Source organism: Cervus elaphus, chromosome 23, assembly GCF_910594005.1.
Source record: "Cervus elaphus chromosome 23, mCerEla1.1, whole genome shotgun sequence".
Taxonomy (NCBI): Eukaryota; Metazoa; Chordata; class Mammalia; order Artiodactyla; family Cervidae; genus Cervus; species Cervus elaphus.
The window spans coordinates 62,659,479-62,678,698 of NC_057837.1; the positions used below are offsets into that span (position 1 = coordinate 62,659,479).

General features: G+C 37.8%; 1 protein-coding gene across 3 annotated transcripts in view; it reads left to right on the plus strand.

Moving 5' to 3' along the window:
• The window catches only part of CBFA2T2 (CBFA2/RUNX1 partner transcriptional co-repressor 2), a 141,470-nt gene that overhangs the window by 95,859 nt on the left and 26,391 nt on the right, over positions 1-19,220 (plus strand). For all 3 annotated transcript variants that reach the window (XM_043883182.1, XM_043883181.1, XM_043883180.1), the window contains exons 2-3: positions 3,893-4,036; positions 6,854-7,095. In XM_043883182.1, the coding sequence (XP_043739117.1) occupies positions 3,919-4,036; positions 6,854-7,095 (360 nt within the window). In that variant the 5' untranslated portion in view covers positions 3,893-3,918. The remainder of the gene's footprint in view (positions 1-3,892; positions 4,037-6,853; positions 7,096-19,220) is intronic.

A 19,220-nucleotide genomic window follows, 5' to 3' on the forward strand; every position in this document is an offset into this window, starting at 1 on the left:
TCACTCTAAAAGTGATTGGCCACCAAGCAGAGTGTTTAAATGCCTACTTTGGAATATACTCCTTATCCACCATCTGAACAACTGCTGGATTTATCAGATTATGAACCAGGATAGGCTCTCATGTTATCAAGTGCAGTCTTGCTGCCCAGCTTCCAACACACCATCATCTTACATTATACTTGTTACTTTTGCAACTGTTAATTCTTAGATTTTTTCCATACAATATCACTGAGGTCGCATGGACTGTTGATCGTATACTCATTTTCTGTGAGAACAAATGTCAATATTGGTCATAGTCACAAGGCAAGTTAAGTGATAAAATCAGGCACTAGTCTTCATGTTTTCTAATCATTATTAGTATTCTTTCTTAAAGTACCCTTTTTATATCCAACCACTAGCATTATCTCTAATCCTTACAACAGGATGAGGCCCAGAAAAGTGAAGTGATTTAATAAAATTCATGCAGGCTGTTAGAATGACGGTTCACACCAAACCTTTCCATTTCTGTACCCATACTCTTCCTGCTAGACAGTGTTGTTGCCTGAAACCTGAGGCATATCACTAGTGTTGCAGGTTTGTGAGTAGTGATGTGAATAAAGGACAGGTAGTTTTAACCTATAAATGACACTCTGGAGTTTGAGTTTTTCCCATTTTCTAAGCTTTCAGTTGGTCTATAATTCAGTGTTCTTTAGTTGGGCTGCCCTGAGTTTTTCATTCTGCCAAGTGCTTAGTGCTAAAACACATCTCACTGCTGAGCCCTCCTCGGGCCTTTGGCGCCCTTGCTGTAAAGGCAGGTGGTCTGAAGAAAGGCTCCCTCTAGGTTGTTGCACATTGTACACAACACGTAACAGTGCGAGACAACTGTCAGCTCCTTCCTTCTTTTCTCCCCTCACCCTCCAGAAGCTGGGCCCAGATGGAAGAGCTGGAAGCATGTCAGCTGCGCTCTGAAGGGCATTGAGAAAACACTGTCAAGAAGAAAAAGGCAAACGTGATAGCTAATTAGTCCACTAATCAGACAGGACGACCATCAATTTTATAGTGAAAATGTCGCGGACAGAGAGATGGAAGGGCTGGCAGAGTATTGCCCACATGGCTCTCAGAGAGCTGCACATTTTTGTCAGGGGATTTGTAACTTGGGATTGCTACCCTGATTGGCTTTACGTATTCATTTTCTCTCTCCCCAAAATGTGGCCACTGCAAACTAAAGTAGAAAAATTCTTTTGGGGGATATTTTCTTCATGAGAAAGTGCCCTTTTTGCCAGTGTCATGAATGCTTTTAGATGTATTGTGTTTATAGCTATGATCTCAGTGAAGGAAAACTTTGATGTAACATTCTCATTTCTCTATTTCTTGTATTTTGAATTTAGCAGTTATTAGAGAATAAGTGCATGGTACTTAAGTAAAAAACTTGGAATTGCTGAGAGGAACATAGCTCAACTTAAAGGTTATTCTGGTAGCCCTAACCCTATTTTTAACCAAGTAGGTAACAAGCTTCCTTTAATGGGAAAAATAACTCTCTGAAGGTATTAGAACATTACTGTTCAAGTCCTATTCATATTAGCTCAGACCTAATTCTAATGTCAAGTTTAATCTACCCAATCTGATTTTCTGGGATTTGTTGCCATCGAGTATTATCAAAAAGCTATAATTTGTCCTTGTGGATGAAGTAACCTGTGTTTAGGGTCACCTCTACTTTTATTTTATTTTTTGGACACTCATCATAAATGACATGCCTGGTATCAGAGATGTTGTCTCCACTCTTTTTTCTTACTTAGAGTAGTTATACGTAAACATGTATTTCATCATCCATAGTAATTTATATACAGCCAGCTGTGATTCTGTTTCCATGCCATGCAGTTGATGTTCACTTGTCTGGATAGTCCCGTATTAGCTACCCACCCCCCACTACTTTGATTAATTTAGAAGAAGTCAGGAAAGAATGCAGTTGAGATAAGCTGAATTCTTAACCTGGTTTCTTTCTTTCCCAGCCACTGTTCTCACTGTTAACCTTTGTGTCACATAATCCCTTGACCTTGCTGCCTTGCCTTAGATTCCTAGGATTGCCATAGCAAAGTCCCACAAACTGAGTGACTTAAAACAATACTATTCTCTCACAGTTCAAGAGGCCAGATGTCCAAAATCAAGGTACCAGCAGAATTGATTCATTCTTGGCCTCAGAGAAAGAATCTTTTTTATCCTTGTCTTCTAATTTCAGGTAGTTACGGACAGTTCTTGGCATTCTTTAGCTTGCAGATGGCACTGTTCCAGTCTCTGCCTCCATTGTCACATGGTGTTCTCTCTGTGGGCCTAGGTCTGTCTTCAGGTAGACTTCCCTCTGTCTGTGTTTTCCCTCCTCTTACATCATCCTCTTATAAGGACATCATATTGGATTTAGAAACTGCTCAGATAATCCAGGATAATCTCCTTCCCTTAAGATCCTTAATTACATCTTCAAGGACCTTTTTTTCCAAATAAGGAAACATTCACAGTTCAAGGAATTAAGAGGTGGACATATTTTGGGCAGCCACCATTCAGCCTATTATACTCAGTAATCATTGTCATAACTTCTCAGTCCTCTAGGTAGATATGTTGGTATTAGGTTGGTACAAAAGTAATTACAGATTCAGAACATGAATTTTAAATTATTGTAACCGGGCTCAAACACATGTTTGTTAATCAAAATAGGAACCATTACAATCAACACATATTTGCCTAAGAGGAAGAAGTTTGTTTACTCCTGTAGCATAAAAATCGGTGCTTCAGGATTCGAGCAACTCTTGGAAAGCATTTTCTGCCTCCTGCTGATTGTGAAAGCATTTTCCCTGCAAAAAGTTGTCGATGCTTGAAGTGGTAATTGGACGGCCAGAGGTCAGTGGGGGATGAGGCAAAGCATTATATCCCAGTTCATTCAACTTTTGAAACATTGGTTGTGCAACATGCAGTCGGAATTTGTGGAGAAGAATTGGGCCTTTTCTGTTGACCAATGTTGGCTGCAGGCATTGCAGTTTTCAGTGCATCTCATTGATTTGCTAAGCATACTTCTTAGGTGTAATGGTTTGGCTGGGATTCAGGAAGCTGTAGTGGATCAGACGGGCAGCAGACCACCAAACAGTGACCATGACATTTTTTGGTGCAAGTTTGGCTTTGAGAAGTGCTTTGGAGCTTCTCATCCAACCACTGAGCTGCTTATCACCTGTCACATAAAATCCACTTTTCGTCACATGTCGTAATCCAGTCAAGAAATGGTTCATTGTTGTTGTGTGAAATAAGAGAACACAACACTTCAAAAAATGACAGTTTTTTTGGACTTGTAGTCAGCTCATGAGGAACCTGCTTATCAAGCTTTTTCACCTTTCCAATTTGCTTCAAATGCCAAATGACCATAGAATGGTCAACGTTGAGTTCTTGGGCAACTTCTCATGTAGTCGTAAGAGGATCAGCTTCGCTGATTGCTCTCAGTTGTCAACTTCTGATGGCTGGCCACTGCACTCCTCATCTTCAAGGCTCTCATCTCCTTTGCAAAACTTGATCCACTCCTGCACTGTGTGTTCATTAGTACTTCCTGGGTCAAATGAATTGTTGATGTTATGAGTTGTCTCTGCTGCTTTATGACCCATTTTGAACTCAAATAAGAAAATCACTTTTTGTCTAACATCATTTTCCTATTCTAAAGTAAATATAAAATAAATGGCAAGTGATGTCCTTAGCAAAAAAAAAAAAAGAGATATGTACATATAACATAACTACACTTATTTAAGAATGTATCAAACAGCAAATTTCAACAGTGCAAAAATGCCAATTACATTTGTACCAATGTAATATTTCAGATTGTTGTCACTATTTTTATTATCTTACAGGAAATTCTGACTTCCATTCCTTTTATTCTTTACAGTTGGTGCTGACAAAAGGGTGCCAGCGATGCCTGGATCTCCTGTGGAAGTGAAGATACAGTCAAGATCCTCACCTCCCACCATGCCACCCCTTCCACCAATAAATCCCGGAGGACCCAGGCCCGTGTCATTCACTCCTACAGCATGTGAGACCTCTTAGTTACTTGGGTTTGTGGTTCACAGTGATGTTTGGATCTAAATGAATGTCATTAAGTCTTCTATGTATACTACTCAACATTTTCTTAATGGCTATTAACATACACACATATATTTGGTTGTTTCTTTTTCCCTCAGAGAATAGTACATAACTCTTTCAGGTACTTGGAAATTTAGTAGTATAAATATTTTGTTTTCATATTTTTGACTTAAAAGTATCTATTTTAATTTCTTTGACTCTAAAAGGATGAATCTTCAATTATGAAACTGATTCATAGGATTCAAAGTAAATTTTATAAAACTATTGAACTACTCCACGAGTGTCATGGTAAGGTTTTTTTTACAAAAGAAAATGATTGTTTTATTAGTTTAGCAGGGCTGCTTTAACACAGTTCCAAAGACTGGGTGATTTAAACGACAGAAACTAATTTTTTCACAGGTCAGGAGGTTAGAAGCCTAAGACCAAGATGTCAGCAGATTGGTTTTTTCAGAGGCTCTCTCTGTCTTGAAGAGAGCTGCCTTCTTGCTCCGTCCTCTCATAGCCTTTCCTTGTGCATGTGCATCCTTGATGATGCTTCCTCCTCTTCTTAGAAGTACAGTAGTCATATTGGATTACCACCTAGGTCATGACCTCACTTAACCTTTAAGGGCCCTGTCTCCAAATACAGTCATGTTCTAAGGTACTCTGGGGGTCAGAACTTCAACATAGGAATTTGAGAGGGGGATATAATTTGGTCCATAACAATCCTTTCCAATTTGCTAAATATATATTTATTTAGACAATAAATATAAATAATAAATATATAATAAGTTGCTCAGCCTTATTAGTCAAAAAGGAACTAAAACCAATGTAGTACTGTGTACACCCACAAGAATGTTATGAATGAAATAAGAGCATTAGGTCTTGGTGAGAGTATATGTGGAGCAACTTGAACAATAAATTGTTTATAAGAACATTTTTTTGGGGAAAAAAAAAAAGAACGTTTTTTGGTACTATCTACTAAAGCTGAATTTCCCCAAACCCTGTAACTTATCAAATTTAGCCCTAAACCCTCAATTTTAAAAAGTTTAATTATTTATGGTCCCAAAACATTTGAAGTTAAGTAACTGGCAACTGGAATAATTTGAGCAAGAATTTATGATATGAAGTTTGGTATCTTTTTCCCTTAATTTCTGAAATTTTATCTCACAGTTAAACAGCCTTAGATAAAGGTACTGTCTTTGAAGTGCAACAGATTTAAATCTAGACTATCATTCAGATTTCAAGATACACACTGTAGAATTTTATGTGTATCTGTATGTGTAACTAAATTGAGCCCTTTTGACCTCCATACTTGACTGTTTAGGGGTGAATATGTGTTATTTCAGAAAATGTGATCACATACTTTCATTGAAGAAACTGTAAAACAGCCCGAGGGAGTATCAGAGTGGCCAAAAGCGTGGTAATGTATTGTATTTATGGGTTGCTTCAAAAGAGGGCAGCTCTCCAGTGGCAAAGGTCCTTTCTATGAACAAAGAGAAATGGTATACCTTTGCAGCTAATTTTCTGAATTGCTCAGGTTGAGTGTTGAACCTTCCTTTCCAGTAGTAGCTCTAATGTCCTTTCTTGGAAGACAGTAGAAAGATCACCATCTTTTTTCTCAGCCTGTTAACCTTTTATGCAGTGAGCCTTTTAGCAACATTTTAATGAACACTTTGATAGCTAATTATGATATACACAGATGTATATTTCTCAAGAAGTGGACAGTCTTTCAAGGCTGTATAGAAATATAGAAAAAACTAAGTATAATTTGGTAAGTAAAATAAGCGGCACATGTACATAGCACAAACAAAAGTTATGAAATCTAGTAGGAGCAACATGCATGCATGCTGAGTCGCTTCTGTTTTGTCCAACTCTTTGCAACCTCATGGACTGTAGCCTGCCAGGCTCCTCTGTCACAATGTCTTGTCAAATAATGCTTCTTAATACAGGTGATATGTTTTTAGACCTTGTTTTATTTTGCTAAATTTTCAGGCCTGGAAATGATTAAATAAAAATCTATTGACACTTAGGCATATTTATTTTATTCATCAGGGAAGAAGGGACTTTGCCTCCAAGACCATAGCTCTAGAGTTGTGTTCCAGATTAAAACTACAAGAAATCAGTGTTCAGAACAATGGGCAAATAGGAAAACTGTAATTAATCACATATATTATCATTAGAGCAGAAATATAGAATGAAAGTGTCCCATATGGTATCTAGAAAATGCTTGGCACTATCAAGGCAGAGAAAAACAGATTTTGATGAACGTGAATATTCTGAATGGTCAAAGAGATACATATCTCATTGTAGGAATAAGTCAATAAACCTATGGAGTAGAAAAAAAAATTCTCATATTAATGCAACTCTCTGCTTTCTGATAATCTTGTTCAAATGCTATATATTTAATTGACCGCTTTGCTTCTTCAGGAGTCTGAAGTTGGGATCGATATCGTGTTGAAAATACATATTCTACCAGATTCCGCTCATGCTACCCATTGCAAGAAGTCTTAAAAGCTACCCTTCCTTCCCACCCCCCACACCTGCAGAAGTTAGATGTCCCTTCTCTTTGCTCTTCTCTCTTAACACATCTGTGTTACTCTGTTACCGTTTTTTACCTGGCCATCTGTCTCACTGAAAGCAGTGTTGTTGAGGGCTGACTCAGTGTCTTCTATACACTTTTATCATGTGATTTACAAAATTCAAATCAATAAATGAGAGAGAATGCAAAAAAGAAGAAATAACAGAGATCGTTGTGATTTGCACTTAAACCAAGTTTTTCTTTTAGTGAGCAATGGCATCAACCATTCTCCTCCTACCCTTAACGGCGCCCCATCACCACCACAAAGATTCAGCAACGGTCCTGCCTCTTCCACATCATCTGCACTCACTAACCAACAGTTGCCAGCCACTTGTGGTGCTCGGCAGCTCAGCAAGTTGAAACGCTTCCTCACCACTCTGCAGCAGTTTGGCAATGACATCTCACCTGAGATTGGGGAGAAGGTGCGGACTCTTGTTCTAGCACTGGTGGTAAGTATGGCATCACTGTCAACGACTGCTTTGAGTATGTGGCTCAGAACTGAAGCCAGCAGAGAAATTGTGCACACTTCTCATTCCGAAACTTGTAGCAGTGTGGTAAATTCTACAGTCTAGATTAGTTTAATTTGTACAATATTGTTGAATCATGGGTTTCAGTTGTGGATAATGTTTATCAGTTTAATTCCTTTAAGCAACTTTGAATTTGTCTTAAAACTGAGTTTCAACAGATCCACTGAGGTTCCACCAAGTTTTGTTACTTAATAATATATTCAGTGCCTGGTGTGTTGTTTCCTCATACAAATACAGTATCTTTAGGATTTTCAAGGTACACATAATTTTTTTTTCTATACTGAGGGGCAAATCCATGCTATAAGTTAGAGATTTTCTTCCATTGACACCTGGGAGGGTTCAACTCTCAGTATATGTAAGAGAAGAGCTACCAGTTCTTAATGTTTGTAAATTGAATTCCTCAAGATTTACCTCAACTAAAAGCACACTGTGCTCCTGCATATTAGCCTCTTATGTGATAAAGATGATTCACACAACTTGGCATTTCTCAAAGTGTATTTAGTGACCCGTTGGATTTCTCAAGACCCTTTCAGGAAGCCCAGGAGGTGAAAAGCATTTTCATAATAATATTAGAGTATTACTTATGTTTTGACTCTTAATTCTCACATGATTGTTCAGTGAAATTTTCTAGAGATTATATGATGAGGATATTGCAACACATTAAATGCAGAAGAGTCCAGCTTTCTTTTATTAAGTTATATAGCAGAGACATTTGCAAAAGAGGGGCTTCCCTGGTGGCTCAGACGGTAAAGAATCTGCCTGCAATGTGGGAGACCTGGGTTGGGAAGACCCCCTGGAGAAGAGAATGGCAAACCACTCCAGTATTCTTGCCTGGAGAATTCCATGGACAGAGGAGCCTGGCAGGCTACAGTCCATGGGGTCGCAAAGAGTCAGGCAGGACTGAGGGGCTGACACTTTCACTTAAAGTTACAGTGGTGTGTTAGTTTCGGGTGTACAGCAAAGTGCTTCAGTTATGTTCTTTTTCAGAGTTTTTTCCATTATAGGTTATTACAAAGTATTGAATATAGTTCCCTGTGCTATGCAGCAGGTCCTTTTTGTATATCTGTATTATACATGGTAGTGTGTACCTGTAAACCCCAAATTCTTAATCTGTGCCCCTCCCACTTTCCCCTTTGTTAGACATAGTTTTTATCATAAATAGATATTGAATTTTATCAGAAGCTTTTTATGTGTCTATTGAGATGATAATATGGTTTTATTCTCCAGTTTGTTAATGTCATGTATTACATTGATTGATTTATGAAATTCACGGTGTATAATCCTTTTAAAGTATTGTTGGAGTTGGTTTGCTAGTATTGTTGAGGATTTTCCCATCTGTGTTCATCAGTGGTATTAACCTGCAGTTTTCATTTTTTTGTAATATCTTTATCAGGGTGATTGTCACCTAATAGAATGAGTTTGGAAGTGTTCGCCCCTCTGCAAGTTTTTTGAATAGTTTCAGGAGGATATATGTTAACTCTTTTCTAAATGTTTGGTACAATTCACCTGTGAAGCCACCTGGTCCTAGACTTTTCTTTGTTGGGAGTTTTTTAATTGCTTATATAATTTCATTGCTGGTAATTGGCCCACTCATATTTTCTATTTCCTCATAGTTCAGTCTTGGCAGATTGTATGTTCCTAAGAGTTTGTCCGTTTCTTCTAGGTTGTCCCTTTTGTTGGCATATAGTTGCTCCTAATAGTCTCTTACAGTTCTTTTGTTTTTCTGTGGTATTGGTTGTAACTTCTGCTTTTTCATTTCTTATTTTATTGATTTGGGCCGTCTCTTTTTTTTTTATTAGTCTGACTAAAGGTTTATCAGTTTTGTTTATCCTTTCTAAGAACCAGTTTTTAGTTTCATTGATCATTTTTTTTAAATCTCCACTTCATTTATTTCTGCTCTGATCTTTATGCTTTTTTTCCTTTTGCTAACTTTGGGATTTGTTTTTTGAAGAAATTTCATTCTCTAGCTGCTTTAGGTGTAAGCTTAGGTTGTTTATTTGAGATTTTTCATATTACCTGAGGTAAAGTAGTATCACTGTAAACTTCCCTCTTAGAACTGCTTTTGCTGCAACCCATAGGTTTTGGGGTGTCATATTTTTATTTGTCTCTAGGTATTATTTTTTAATTTCCTCTTCGGTTTCTTCAGTGATCCCGTTGGTTGTTTAGTAGCATATTGTTTAACCTCTGTGTGTTTGTGTTTTAAAAGATGCTTGATATGATTTCAGTTTTCTTGTATTTACCAAGGCTTGCTTTATTGCCCAGCATGTGATCTGTCCTGAAGAATGTTCCATTAGCACTTGAAAAGAGTGAGTATCCTGCTGCTTTCAGATAGAATGCCCTATAAATATCAATTAAGTCCATCTGGTATAATTTGTTACTTAAGACCTGTATTTCCTTATTGATTTTCTGTCTGGGTGATGTGTTCATTGATTAAATAGAGTATTAAGGTTCTTTGTATCTGTTAACATTTGCCTTGTATATTGCTCATGTGTTGGGTACATATATATATTTATAATTGTTCTATCTTCTTGGTTGATCCTTTGATCATGATATTTGGTGGGTTGGTGGTTTTTTGTTTTTTTTTTTTTTCTTTTTTTTTTTGAGTGGGCGGGGAGGTTTGGCCACACCACTCAGCTTGTGGGATCTTAGTACCCTGACCAGAAATTGAACCTGGGCCCTCGACAGTGAGAGCATGGTGTCCTAACCACTAGAGCACTAGGGAATTCCCAGTCACAGTCTTTAAAGTCTATTTTGTCTGATACGAGTATTGCCACTCTGACTTTCTTTTGATTTCTGTTTGCTTGGAATACCTTTTCCCATATCCTCTCTTTCAGTCTATATGTGTCTCGAGATCTGACATATGCCTCGTCCTCAGTCACTTAGTCCTATCTGACTGTACACAGCCCTTTGGACTGTAGCCCTCCAGGCTTCGGCAGCATATACATGGGTCCTGTTTTTGTGTCCATTCAGCCAGTCTGTCTTTTAGTTGGAGCATTTAGTTCATTTGCATTTAAGGTAATTATCAGTATATATGCTCATATTGCCATTTTGTTCATTGTTTTTTGGATTTGTTTTTTAGGTCCTTTTTGCCTTTCTTCTTTTGTTCTCTTCTGTGATTTGATGACTATCTTTGGTGTTGTGTTTTAATTCCTTTTTTGTTTGTGAATATATTATAGATTTTTGTTTTACAGTTACCATTAGGTTTTTGTATAGTGGTCTCTATACATACACACATGCTTGTTTTAAGTTGCTGGTTTCTTCCAGATGAGTTTTAGATACGTTGCATTTTATACTCTGCTCCCCTCATGATTACTGTTTTTGGTTTTATATCTTACATCTAATTGTTTTATGGGTCCCTTAACTGCTTATTGTGGATACAGAAATGTTGCTACTTTTGTCTACCCCACCCTCCAGTAGCTTTGTGTATGGATGATTTCCTGCCTTTATTTTATATTTGCCTTTACCAGTAAGCTTTTCCATTTCCTAGTTTTTTCATCACTTTAAGTATATTGTGCCACTCCTCTTTTTTTTTAGCAGTTTCTGCTAAAAAATCAGCTGATAGCCTTATAGGAATTCCTTTTTATGTTGTTTGTTATTTTTCCCTTATTGCTTTTAATATTCTGTTTATCTTTAATTTTTGTCATTTCTGCCTGGGCTTGGGTGACTGTTTCCTTTCCCAGTTTTTTTTTTTTTTTTTTCCTTTCCCAGTTTAAGGAAGTGTTCAGCTATCATCTCTTAATATGTTTTCTCAGACCCTTTCTCTTTCTTCTTTTGTGTCCCCTATAATGCAAACATTAGTGCATTTGATGTTGTTCTAGAGGTCTCTTACACTGTCTTCATTTTTGTTCATTTTTTTTTCTGCTTGGTGGCAGTGATTTCCATACTTTGTCATTTAGCTCATTTATCGATAATACTATCTATTTAGTCTACTATTGATTCCTTTTAGTGAATTTTTCATCTCAGTTGTATTCTTCTCCTCTTTTTGGTTGTTTTTTATTATTTTCTAATTACTTCTTGAAAAATTCTGGTTTATTGCTCTGTGTATCCATTTTCCTCCCAAATTCTTTGATCATCTTTATGATCGTTACTCTGAACTCTTTCTTAGGTGGATTGCCTATCTCTACATCACCTGTTCTCCTGGGGTTTTATTTTGTTCCTTTGTCTGAAACATTCTGCTGTTGCCTCATTTTGTCTACATTTTTCTTTGTATTTTTATGTATGTGGTAGGTTAGTTACATTTCCCGATTCTGGAGAAGTAGCTCTCTGTAGGAGATATCCTATGCATCCCAGGAATGCACTCCCGTCTCGTCATCCAAGGAACAGGGGCCAACTGTTCCTACGGTAGTGTCTGGCATGAATTTGCAGAGTTGGTTTTTATTTCCTTACAAAAGTTTGTATCCATCACAAGTGTTTTTTTTTTTTTTTTTTAAATGATTTATCCTTTATTTATTTTTGGTTGCATTGGGTCTTTGTTGCTGCTTGTGGGCTTTCTTTAGCTGCAGTGAGCAGGGGTTCCTCTCTAGTTGCGGTGTGTGAGGTTTCCACTGCGGTGGTTTCTCTTGCTGTGGGACACAGGCTCGTGGGCTTCAGTAGAACACAGGTTCTGTATTTGTGGTGCCAGGGCCCAACTGCTCAGTGGCATGTGGAATCTTCCCAGACCAGGGATCGAACCCGTGTCCCCTGAATTGGCAGGTGGATGCCCAACCATTGTACCACCAGGGAAGTCCCCATCACAAGTGTTTTTAATTCTCAGTTTTGTTTTCAGATATAGTGATTATTGATAGATGTAACCCACAATAATTTAGGGATTACAAGACAAAAGTTTATTAACTGCTGCTTTAAAACATTACTCAGTATTGTGCAGAAGAAACTACTTTCATACAAGACAAAATGTAATAAGTGACTTCTTTATCATGCGAGATTCTGTCCCTGTTGTTTTGTATAACTGTAGGTGGTTCATTATCATTGCTGTATAATGTTTCATTATAGAAATATACCACAATTTATACTGTGTAAAAATATTTATTTCTGGCTGTGTCGGGTTGTCGTTACTGCACAAGGACTTTCTTTAGTTTCAGCAGGTGGAGACTACTCTCTATCTGCAGTTCATGTGCCTCTCAATTGCTGTGACTTCTCTTGTTGCAGAGCATGGGGTCTAGAGCAAGGGTTTCAGTAGTTGTGGTGCACAGGCTTAGTTGTACAGGCATGTAGAATCTTCCTGGACCATGAATCGAACCTGTGTCCCCTGCATTGGCAGCCGAATTCTTAACCACAGTTTATGCTTTTCAATGGACATTTGAGTTTCTTATTTGAGGCAGCATCATAGGTCCCCCAACACCACTCCCACGTCTTGAGATTTGCTAGAATTCTTGGGACTTGGCATATTGTTGTGCCCAGAGCTGAGATTTATTTATTTATTTATTTATTTATTGAAGGGTTTTCTAAATTTATATCATTTCTCACTAATTAATCTTTAGACCATTTTCATAGAAAACAAGTAGTTCCACACAGTTAGGATTTTCAGCCATATTACATGATGACACTTGGTAACAATATTTTTTAATATCATTTTATCTATACAGTACTTTACTGTTTAACAGAATACTGAAAATATAGTCCAACATCCCAGTTTTAAGTGCAATCATCAGAACCACCATTGTATTTAGGAAGTGAAAGTGAAAAGTCACTCAGTCGTGTCCAACTCTCTGTGACCCCATGGACTGTAGCCCACCAGGCTCCTCCATCCATGGAATTTTCTAGGCAAGAGTACTGGAGTGGGTTGCCATTTCCTTCTCCCAGAGCTGAGATTTAATACAGAAGTATAATAAGGATACAGAACTGGATCAGAAAGGTGAGACACAGTCAGGATCTGTAGGAATCCATATGTAGGCTTCCTTTTTCCCTGTATGAATGGTCGGAGAGAGTTCACTCTTCCCCCATCCCCATCTGTGAAGATAACAGCAGCATATGTGTGATGTCTCTACCCAAGGAACCCCATTAAACACTCAATGCCCGGGCAAATAGGCACTCTGTGCAGCATGTATGAAATTCCAGACTCCTAGAAGGAAAATTAGTGTTTAGCATAAATCAGAGCTTGTAAAAATAATACCGTCATCCATTGAGGGAAGGTGTTTTTGTTTCTTTGTTTGGGGTGAGGGGGGTCTGTTTATTGGTCAGATTTTAGAGTACCATGGAAAAGTCTTTCTGTCTCTAGACTAATAAAATTTACCTTAAATGTCAAAACGAGTTTGAACATAATTGGAAGCAAAGTAGACATCAGAATTCGCCTGATGCCATTTCCAGCAGCAAATTACTTTAAGTAGGATCTGCTTAATTTCAAGAGTAAAAGGAAAAAATGACAGCTCATTTGCACGTGCATGCATACACAAAATGAATTTTTTTCTAGCTATGAGCTATGAAAATACACTTTTTTTTTGTTTGGAGTCTCCATCTCAAGGAGGGCAGACAAGACTTCAAGAGAAAACATCTTGAGGATACAGTGGAGTGGTTTGCTAGTCCTTCACAGTGAAAGTGTTAGTTGCTCAGTCATGTCCGAATTTGCGAATCTGTGAACTGTAGTCTGCCAAGCTCCTCTGTCCATGGGATTCTCCAGGCAAGAATACTGGAGTGGGGTGCCTTTCCCTTCTCTAGGGGATCTTCCCGACCCAGGGATCAAAACTAGGTCTCCTGAATTGTGGGTAGATTCTTTACCATCTGAGCCAAATGTAGATATAGCCAATTGTCTCTTTTAAATGACTGTGCTTGAGTTAAGGTTTCGTCTTTTTGCTCTTTCAAATTTTTTAATTGTTTGATCATGAAGAGGTGGTAAGATACACATAGCACAAAATTTACCACCTTAACTATTTTTTTCATCTTAACGATTTTTAAGTGCACAGTTCACTGGTATTAAATATACTCATTGTTGTACAACATCAACCACCATCTACCTTCAGAATTTTTTTTATCTTTTGGAACTGTAACTTGTGCCCTTAAGCAATGATTCCCCATTTCCTTCTTTCCTCAGCTCTGCCAGCCATCATTCTATTTGACTACTCTAGGTACCTCATATTAGTGAAATCACAGCATTTATCTTTTTGTGGCTGGCTTATTTCACTTATATAATATTGTCAAGGTTCACCCTATTAGTCTAGAGTCATGTTGTAGCATGTCTTACAATTTTCTCCCTTTTTAAAGATGAGTTAATACTTCATTACACACACACATACACACTATGTTTTGCTTATGCATTCATCCATTAATGAATACTTGAGATGCTTTCACTTTTTCAGTTATGAGAAGTTTTGTATCAGTGTAGGAAATTATAAGTGCCTCGACACCAATCAGTGCCCCAACCTTGCAAGCAGGCTTTCCTGTGGTTAGCAGTTGTTGACCAACTATATTGTCTATTCTGTACAAAGGCCATTGTAAATAATGAGCATTTTTATGTATAGTACATGTATGCAAACATTGCACTGAACAATGGAATTGTGATTTCATAGGGTATACATGTACATAAACTTAGTATATAAAGCCAAATTGTTTTTCCAAGTTTATGCCAGTTTATATTCTCACATATTGAGATTTTCATTGAGATCAGCATCTTGGGGCTTCCCTGGTGGCTCAGTGGTAAAGAATCCTCCTGCTCAGTGCAGGATAGTCAGGTTCAATGCCTGATCTGGAACGATCCCACATACTGCAGAGCAACTAAGCCTGTGTGTCACAACTGTGCACATATGCATTGGAGCCTGGGAGCCACAACTACTGAGCCCACGTGCCACAGCAGCTGAAGCTGGTGCGTTCTAGAGCCTGTGCTCCACAAGAGAAGCCACTGCAATGAGAAGCCTGTGTACTGTAACTAGAAAATAGCCCCCACTCGCTGCAACCAGAGAAAAGTCCTCACAGCAACGAAGACCCAGAACAGCCAAAACTAGACACATAGATAAATAAAAATAAATAAGCTTATTAAAAAAAAATCAACATTTTATTCAGACATAGACAAATGGATCTGTGGACACAACGGTGGAAGAAGAGGGTAGGACAAATTTAGTAGCATCAAAATACATACATTACCATGTGTAAAATAGATAGCTAGTGGGAAATTGCTGGGTGCTCAAAAAAAAAAAAACACAGGGTGCTCAGCCTGGTGCTCTGTGAAAACCTAGAGGGATCGGATGGTGGGGGTGGGGAGAGAGCCTCAAGGGGTAAAGGATATGTATCTACTTATGGCTGATTCACACTGTCGTACATTAGAAACCAACACAACATTGTAACGCAGTTATCCTCTAATTAAAGTAGATTTTAAAAAAAGATCAGTGTCTTAGTCCTTTTGGGCTCTTAGAATAGAATATTGAAGAGTAGGTGGCTTATAAACAACAAATATTCATTTCTCACAGCTCTCAAGGTTGGTAAGTTCAAGATCAAAGGTCAGCATATTAGATGTCTGGTGAGAGCCCACTTCCTGGTTCATAGATGGTCTTCTCACTGTGTCCTCACAGGGCGGAAGGGGCAAGAGAGCTTTCTGGGATCTTTTTTATAAGAGCTCTAACGCCATTCATTAGGGATCTGTCCTCCTGACCTAGTCATCTCCCAAAGACTGTGTTTCCAAATATTGGAAATGAAGTTTCAGTGTAGAAATTTTGAGGGCTTACAGAAACATGGAATCTATAGTAATTGGTATTGAAACTATATTTGGAGACAAGTGTTTGTTAAATTTAATATCTATTTGTTGTTAAAAAGTGCACATTTAGCAGGAATTTCCTTAATCTGATGACAGTTGTATGTATAAACAGAAAACCTTCAGCAGACCTCTGCTTAATGGTGAAATTTCAAAAGCTTTCCCTCAGATAATAGGAACTGGATAGAAAGTCTATTCTCTGTAAACCTGAACATTATAGCCTAGTAAATAAGATATAAAGATTGGAAAAAGATAAATCTGTCACTATTTGTAGATAAAATGATTGTCTTAATGCGTACTGCATTTGAACTTACCAGTCTGTTCTTTTTCCTGTCTTTTTTTTTCCTTTTTCCCTTTCCTTTTTCTTTTTTTCTACCCTCTTGGTGAAAACTTTGTCTAATTTGGAAGAAAATTAACACCTTTAGATTATTATATTTCCCCAATCCATGAAAGCTTTATTTGATCTTCTATTCACGTAAGGAATGGTTAAGATTTTGGGAAGCATATATAAATGCACAGTCATTCCACGTGGAGAAAGCTTGCTTAGCAAAGTCAGAAAAGGTCACATAGGTACCATAGCCAGAGTTTAATTCACCTGTGTGCATGTGGTGTTTCTGTTGTGTCAGAGATAAGGTCCTGGTTGTCCTTAACTATACCAGGAAGCAAGGGTGGCAATTTCCACTGCAAGGTAAAGATAAATGTTTTCTACTCTGGCTGCTTATCTGGAAAATACACATTCTGGAAGATAGTTTATGCCTTAAACTAGACAGTTCCTTTGACTTTCCAGTATTTCTCCTTGACGTTCATCCTAAGAAAATGATAATCAATGTGCACTAACAGTATTTATAAGGCCCCCCAAAAATTTGAACCAGCTAAATGTTCTATAAATGCCTGAGTAAATGACAGTACCTCAGTTTAATGGAATATGATATGGTCATGTCCAGTCTGATTCAGAGATGTAACATAAAGGTGTGTGTAAGTCACTCTAGTCGAGTCCGACTCTTTGCGAGTCGGACCTGGCTGCTCTGTCCATGGAATTCTCCAGGCAAGAACACCGGAGTAGGTTGTCATTCCCTTCTCCACGGGATCTTCCCAACCCAGGGGTCGAACCCATGTCTCCCACATTGCAGGCAGATTCTTTACCATCTGAGCCACCAGGGAATCTCCAACAGAAAGGTATACTTCTTCCTATTCCTCCTGACAAATACAGCCAAAAAAAAAAAAACAGTTACATAAAGCAAAATTAAGACTCTTGAAAGAAGAAAGCAGATTGACTAGTGACCTTGAGACCCAAGGAAGTACATAGCAGTGAGTTCCCTTGGTTTTATGCTTTCATCATATATCCTGGACTGTGGTCTGGAGAAGCCAGTAACAAGGAAATGCTAATGAGCACAGACAAAAGCAAACCAAAAACCACAAGAACAATAAACCCACCTCTTTCTGCCAAACAACTAGGAGAGGAGCGTCCAATAAGGTAGAAAACTTTTAGACAAAAATCACTCTTATTGTAGTCATCCAGCTCAGGGAAAAAAATAATAATGGACAATCTTCCCTCTCCCATAAGAGACCTAGTGGGGAGTCTGAGCTCCCACCACTGCCCATCAGTAAGGAACCCCTCCTTCCTCTTCAGATCAACAGAGGTTGAGTGGGAAGCTTGGGATTATACCGCAGCTGACAGCTTCAAAGATGCTCCTGTTCTCAATGGCACACTGATGGAGGATGCCTCAAAAATAGAATATGTAGATAAAATCTGGAGTCTTAGAACCCAAAACATCCAGTTTACCGCAGAAAGTCACTTATACCAAGACATGACCATCTTTGAATGTAAAGAGAAAATGTTACCAAGAGACATCAGTCAGGGTGACCCAGATATTTGAAATATGTGATAGGGGTTTTGAGTCAGCCATCATAAAAATGCTTCAGTGAGCAATTACACAAATGAAGAAATACAAAGTCTCAGCAGGGACATAGAAGGTATAAAGTAGAACTAAATGCAAACTGAAGAACTGACAAATATAATAATGAAATTATAAAAACTCAGTGATGGACTCAACAATAGACAGGAAAGAATCTGTAAACTTGAAGCTAGAGCACTTGAAAAAACTACCCAGTCTATACAACATAGAGAAGTTTAAAAAAAAAAACATGAAGAAAACCTTGGGGATTTGAAAGAGATCTGAGTCATAGTAGGAGGAAAGAAAGAATGTGGGGCTAAAATAAAGGCTGAAAATATAGCAGAAGACCTGTGTCTTATCAAACAAGACATCACATCTGAGGAATTCCCTGGTGGTCCAGTGGTTAGGACTCCATGCTCTCACTGCTGAGCACCCTGGTTCAGTTCCTGGTTCGGGAACTGGAATACCCCACAAGCTGCATGTCCTATTCTTTGTGCCCCATGAATTGTAGCCTGCCAGACTGCTCTATCCATGGAATTCTCCAGGCAAGAATACTGGAGTGGGTTGCCAATTCCTTCTCCAGGGGATCTTCCTGACCCAGGGATTGAACATGGGTCTCACATATTGCAAGCAGATTCTTTACTGTCTGAGCCACCAGGGAAGCCCCTTCTCTTATACTTAATTTTTATTCCCTGATTGTCAGTAGATAAAATGTATTATTGGAATATACTTCTATGTTTCTGGTTTTTCACTTAGTATATTATATGTATCTTTCTTCATTTATGCATACAAATCTACCACCCTAAGTGTTCTAATGTATTATGCATTATAATAATGCATTATTAATAATAATAATAAATAATAATGCATTATAGCAATAATAAATGCATTATACTTTTTAATCCAGTTTTGTGTTGGTGGACCTATATATTTTCCATTTCTTCTTATTAAGAAGTAATACTTTGCTGATAAATAATTTGTGCAGTACATGTTATATCTTTGAACACTTGATGATTTTGTAAAAATAAATCCTAGAAGTCGTCATTGTTCTTTTAGGCAAGCAAGAATTCAGATAAATGTTTTGTTTTTAACTTAGTATGCTGTGTTTTAAGGAATTGAAGTAAAAATAAAAATAGTTTGTGAATTTTGAAGAAAATATTTGTATTTTTATATTCCTCTTAGAGAAGCTGAGAATCCTAGTTTAAAGAAAGACTTGAAAAAATACTGGGGAAATGCTGAAAACTTTCCTAGGAATACATAACTAGTGGAAGTCTGCTTACTTGGAGGTACTCTGATTTGTAAACAGAACACTTGAAGAGCACCTATTTTTGTTATTAACTTCTAGCTTAGAAGATTTAGGGAACTGATGCTAGGAGGTAGGCAGAACCAATGAAGAAATGAACTGAAGAAATGAGGCTCCAAGTCATTAAGTTGATATTCTGTACCAATTTGGGAACTGTTCAACTGGACACCTGGAT